Source organism: Sinocyclocheilus anshuiensis, unplaced genomic scaffold (assembly GCF_001515605.1).
Source record: "Sinocyclocheilus anshuiensis isolate Anshui unplaced genomic scaffold, SAMN03320099.WGS_v1.1 scaffold821, whole genome shotgun sequence".
Taxonomy (NCBI): Eukaryota; Metazoa; Chordata; class Actinopteri; order Cypriniformes; family Cyprinidae; genus Sinocyclocheilus; species Sinocyclocheilus anshuiensis.
In genome coordinates this window covers 802,533-808,768 of record NW_015558606.1, presented here as the reverse complement: position 1 = coordinate 808,768, position 6,236 = coordinate 802,533, and the positions used below count along the sequence as shown (strand labels likewise).

General features: G+C 37.3%; 1 protein-coding gene across 3 annotated transcripts in view; it reads right to left on the bottom strand.

Annotated features, from left to right (window-relative positions):
- Positions 1–6,236, bottom strand: part of LOC107680234 (phospholipase D1-like) — a 32,302-nt gene that overhangs the window by 11,254 nt on the left and 14,812 nt on the right. For all 3 annotated transcript variants that reach the window (XM_016476036.1, XM_016476035.1, XM_016476037.1), the window contains 10 exons: positions 5,652–5,717; positions 5,247–5,305; positions 4,580–4,672; positions 4,040–4,192; positions 2,997–3,146; positions 2,824–2,907; positions 1,626–1,707; positions 977–1,087; positions 703–894; positions 357–552 (listed from right to left, as the gene is read on the bottom strand). In XM_016476036.1, the coding sequence (XP_016331522.1) occupies positions 357–552; positions 703–894; positions 977–1,087; positions 1,626–1,707; positions 2,824–2,907; positions 2,997–3,146; positions 4,040–4,192; positions 4,580–4,672; positions 5,247–5,305; positions 5,652–5,717 (1,186 nt within the window). The remainder of the gene's footprint in view (positions 1–356; positions 553–702; positions 895–976; positions 1,088–1,625; positions 1,708–2,823; positions 2,908–2,996; positions 3,147–4,039; positions 4,193–4,579; positions 4,673–5,246; positions 5,306–5,651; positions 5,718–6,236) is intronic.

The window sequence follows — 6,236 nt, the reverse complement described above, 5'->3', positions numbered from 1 at the left end:
TATATATATATATACACACACACACAGTATATATATATATATATATATATATATATATATATATATATTCATGTCATTTACAGCTTTTAAAATTTTATGTCATTTACAAGTGAAATACAGTAAGGTGGCTGCCAAAAAATGGGGTGTGGATCTGAACACCTATAAGCAAAAATGACAGTCCAGTCCAATCCCATGTATTATAACTACTGTAAATGGAAAAAAATGTGACTAGTACATGGAAGAAAGTTAGTCGACATGAGGGTGTGTAGGCAATGACACTTTTCATTTTGCAGTGAACTATCCCTTTAAGAATATTGTGGAATCAGTTTTAGTTTGGTCACGAAAGAGTCACTTACTGTTTGTGCTGTCGATGCTACTGATGCTGTCAGCATGGTGAAGGCCACGTTGGATGTGATGGTACAGACTGAAAGGTGTTTTGCGAGTGCGGCCAATGCCTTTTAGTTTGGGCAGGTCCACTGTGTCATCGACCATCGACCGGCTGCTGTTTCCACTGGTGGACACTTTTTTCCTGGGCGTGGATGAATCCAGTCCCTGAGTCCCAAAACAGACATAATTCCACTTCATTATAACTGGCAGAAACATGAAAACTTCAAAGCCAAACAGTGATATCATCCGTGGGTGTGGTACAAATAATGTCGCCAAATGTAGCATGTTTTTATGGAACATGATGATGTCTCGAACCTGCTCCATGGCCTGAGCAACACAGCGTGTTACACTTCCCACATCTGTCAGTCGGTGCTCACGGTCATCCCAGCGGCCATACGCAAGGTCAATTCCCCCAACGAAAGCAACTGATTGATCGATGACTACAATCTTCTCGTGGTGTGCCCATAAGTAGACAGAGGAGGACACATGATCAGGGTGCCTCATCACCTGTTAAGAGAGAGGAACAGTTACAATCGCATTTGATGTCACGCAAGATATGCAAAAGCAGATCAAATCACAAATAGCTTACCTTCATATTTGGGTGAAGGCGCATTAGTGTTCTTTTGCTATATTCACTGTTGATGCCGAGCGCCAACTCCACTTCCTTATACAGCATAACAAAGATCCGCACTCCTTGTCGCAACATAAATAAAGAAACGAAGTTGCTTGTCAGATTTCCCTAACAAGCAACCATATTTTTTAAAATAAGCCCAAAAAGCCGCAACCCGCGACCTGGGATTTTTTCCAAGCAACTTTTTTCAAAAAGAAGCCCCCGCATAAACACATTTCATTACACCAAATACACAAAATAATGTTCTTTTTAGCAACATCATATGACCCCTTTAAAAAATAAATAAATAAATAGTAAATAGTAAAGTAAATAAACAAAATAAAATAAAAATTGGTTGAGGAGAGACCCCCCAACATGATTGTAAAGCGCTTTGGGTGAACAACAATACACAATAAAGTGCTATAAAAATGCATCATTCATTCATTCATTCAAAAAAGTAAATAATTTAAAAACAAATAAGTAAATAAATAGGTAAAAAATAAAATAAGTAAATTAAATAAATAAATAATCTTACTTTGAAACTGAATATGTGTCTGTATTTTCAACTTAATATTCCTTTTAAATTATAAGCATGGCACCAGGGACAAATGCACTTGAGGGGACTTACAGCCTTGCGTTTCAAAATCCAGTCGAGCCTCCAGCGATTGCCTTCCACTACAGGCCTCTTCAGAAAGATCTCAGGGCTCAGCCTGTTTGCACATTACAAACACAATCATACAGCAGATACAGCATACCACAAGCACACCACCATTAAAGTCTAAATTAGATTAAAATGGACATGACTTAATTTCTTAATACACGTTCCTGGTCTTATTGTGCACATTATTATAAAATAAATAATTAATAAAACACATTATAATATAATATAATTTTAATTCATTAATAAAAGTAAAATAATATTTTGTCAAACTTTAATTACTCTGATGTTTAAGTTTCAACCAGTGGTTATTAAGTGTAGGAAAGGAATATTCGTCCATAATTAATTGCAAACAAACTTTCATGTGGGTTTACATCAAAAGAATGTTTGATATTTCATATTCTACATGCACAACTACATCGAAAATACACATTAAGATACGCAGCGATTTCTCATATAACGACCTACTCCCTCACACACAGAGGATCAGACCATTGAGTCTATTTCAGGAGAGATAATTTTGAAATAAGGAGGGCTGAAACTCAACACCTGTGAAGTGAGAGATACTGGTCTTGCTGTATAACATACACCTCTCACTCTGAGCTGCTGATTCACTGCCACACATTCTGCATGTGTGCATGTAATAATGTCTACAGCAACTTAACCAAACAATGAGAAATTAACACAAAACAACATTTTATATCAGATTAAAGATTACATTTTCCATTTAAGGAAGACCAGAATCAATCCAGGCTGTAGGTTTTGTTGTGCATCCCCTACACTATACTGTTTTAAACTTCTACAAAGAACTAGTTCAAAGTACTTAAAACTAGTTAGAAGTAGTTAAAATTATTTTTTTTCTCTGGCCATGTTTTGTCTTTAATGAGCCAAGACTGCCATTCATGCCACAAAAAAAATAGATATATGTCATCTCTGCTTTTTCTTTACACAGCTGATATGTACACTATATAAACGGTATTTATAGGTTGATTTCCCAGAAAAATTTAAACACTGTGACACTGTGGAGCTATCAAAACATTGCTGTGTTTGTTAAAGCAATCTGTCCAGCCTGTGATAGCAACATTGGCTCAAGGAATAGTGTGAGCTGGGCCGAGACTATCTGTCTGCCTGAACATGTTTTCTTGGAGGGGAAACAGTGAGTACATACCACCAGTCTGTAATGAAGATCTCCTCTTTGGCCTCCTCCAGCGCATTTGCAACATCCTCCATGTAGGTTTTGCCATTCACATACCTGAACATTCATTTTTTTTAGTTGTCAGAAATAACAGGGTAGAATATCTCTTAGATCTAAGATTGAATTAAATCTTAGATTAAATATACCATTTAGAGGGTATGTTCTCCTCCTCCCTGGCGAAAGATCCAAAGCGGTGGGTCCTTAAAAAGGCCTTGCCATGTTTCCGGACAAAGCTTTCAATGGCCTGACCCCACCACCGTGCATGTCTGTAACTAGTGAATTTCAGCACTAGTTTCCTGCAAAAGACATAAACACACAAATAAACACAAATTGTCTACAAACTGAGAGGGACATTTATAAGTGACATTACGGTTGGGATAGAAGGAATAGTTTACCCAAAATGAAAATTTGCTGACAGTTTACTTACCTTCAGGCCATCCAAGATGTACTTGAGTTTGTTTCTCCATCGAAAGAGTTAGCATTACATCACTTGGTCACCAATGGATCTTCTGCTGTGAATGGGTGCCGTCAGAAAGATAGTTCAAATAGCTGATAAAAGCATCTCTATAACCAACAAGTAATCCACACGACTCCAGTCCATCCATTAAAGTCTTGTGAAGCACAAAGCTTGTAAGAATCCAATCCATCATTAAGGTGTTTTAACTTGAGACTGTTGCTTCTGGCCAAAATACGAGTCCATAATCCATAATATGTCTTCCTCCAGTGAAAAAGTCCATCCCTGTTCTTCAAAATCCACCAACATATTTGTTTAAAGCTGTTCTGGACTGTTTTTTACTTGGAAACGGTGCTTGATCTGTACATATTTCTTCCCTGATTCAGACAAGATGACTTTTTCACTGTAGAAAGCAATATTATGGATAGAGGATTCGTATATTAGGCAGACATAAAAGTTTGAAATGCCTTAATGATGGATTGGTTTCTTACAAACAAGCTTTTCACTTCACAATACGTTAATTAATGGACTGGTGTTGTGTGGATAACTGTGATGTTTTTATCAGCTGTTTGGACTCTCATTCTGACGGCACCCATTCACTGCAGAGGATCCATTGGTGAGCAAGTGATGTAATTTCTCCAAATCTGTTCCAAAGAAGAAACAAACTCATCTACTTCTCGGATGACCTGAGGGTGAGTACATTTTCAGCAAACTTTCATTTTGGGGAGAACACACCTGGACAAGTTCTCTATGCTCACTCCATGCTTGGTCTCTGTGTATTTGGAGTCCATTTTGATACTGAACTCATTGTCCACCAGCAGGACAAATGAAATGGCACCTGTGTCTGGCTTCATGTACAGCAGAAAAGAGTCCTTCACAACAAGCCACCTAAACAAAGAGCACAAAAGACTTCATCATTAGACTCCATCACAACCATGAGGTCAAAGTGTGCTTCTCTAAAGCATTATTATACAGAGAGTAGTGAAAGGCAGTAATGCAGTCTCGGTTTAATCAGAGAACGAAAGTAGCATGGTATCAGTGGAGCAGAGATAAACAGCTTGCTAGACTCAAAGAGACTGTACGGTGTGTGTGCAGGTGCCCGCTCTATCTGAACTGTGTATTTTCGCAGATAATACTGCTTTGAAGAGTGTCTCACATACTGTATGTTAAAGCTCAAAGTGAAGAGCACAGCCTCACTGCATGAATGCATTTAATCTACTCTTGTGGTTTACTTGAGAATTTCAGCAATTGATTTTGTGTTTTATGAATAATTACCTCTTGGACCAGCGGTAGCAGACTTCATTGTGGCCACAGCAGTTCATGCCTGGGATACGGTGACCTCCTGACCTTTTATGAACAATGCCTTCTCTGAAAGATACAGGTTTGTATGTGCAAAAGGGTGAATCTAATGAAACCCATTAAAATCATGTCTGTGTCATATGTCATATAAGAAATGAGATAATAGATTATACAGTATGTTGCAGAAAATTAAGTACATTTTAGGAGCATGACATTTTTTCCATCATGACAATTTCAAGACAAACACGTCCCCTCCCAAATTCCCATGACCTTTAGGGTATTTACACATTATGGGAATATTTGTCATACTGCTATAACACTGAATTGGGAAAAAAAAATGGCTTCACAGTTTAATGATATATAGTACAAAATACTGCTATAATTATGCAATTACGCTATATTTGATAATTTATGAAAACATCCAGACACATATTGTAATGAGAATTTATGCATGAAAAATGTGTTGCTTGCTTAAAGTTACTGTCACAATGCAAAAATACATTTCAAAAAATCATAAACCCTAAATAAAGTTTGCAATATATTTCAAGACAGACGGACAGACAGACAGACAGACCAGACAGATATAGATAGATATAGATCGATAGATAGATAGATAGATAAAGCAAATAGATTGTGTCCATACAAGCCTTTGGGGCCCAAGTCCTGAATGAAGGACAACTGGCTCACATCAATAAACTCCATCTGTAAAAGGGAAACAATTCTGTTTAAAACCAGTGAGACAGAGATGCAGCTTCAATTAAAAGAAATTGCACTAAGTCCTCAGCTATATTAACCCCTGCAGGGTATTAAAGAGGAAGAGAGAGAACAAAAAAAAGGAATGTGAAGGAGAAAGAGAGAGAATTACAGATGTGCTTGATTAAAACTGCTTGGATAGTTCTGAGCTAAGAGAGAGAGCTGCACATTAACACGCTCAGGACACACAGTCTCCAGCTGTAATATCGATCCTCAGGCTGCTGCTTCATTACAGTCAGATAACTCAACGTGAGCTCCATCAGGGCCTAAACTCCATAATCAAGAGTGAGCTTACGGTTCCGTAGTATTTTCGGTACATTGCCATCCTCAGCAGCTTGTTTAGGTAGTCTTCCAGTTGTTTCTGAAAAAGGAGAATATGTCTGTTAATTGATTTTAAAAGTTCCATCCGGTGGCACTGGTTCTGTTCCATGACAGATAACAGTAACGCTCAGAAAGTAAAAATGCCACTCAAAATATTCCAAAATATATTTTTGGTGATGATGACATTTAAACCTTTCAATACATCAGCATGATTTCAACGTCATTTTTTAAAAATTGTTTTTAATTGTTTAATTTGCTGAAAGGTTGCAGTTACCACCAATGCACAGTTGTCTTTGGTAACAAAGTTACCAAAAATGATGTTCTTCAGTACTTTTGTGTTGTTTTCCAGTAAAAATATCTAAATATTCTTAAAGGGGTCATATGATGTTGCTAAAAAGAACATTATTTTGTGTATTTGGTGTAATGAAATGTGTTTATGCGGTTTAAGGTTCAAAAAACACATTATTTTCCACATACTGTACATTATTGTTTCTCCTCTATGCCCCGCCTTTCTGAAACGCGTCGATTTTTACAAAGCTCATCGGTCTGAAAAGCGAGG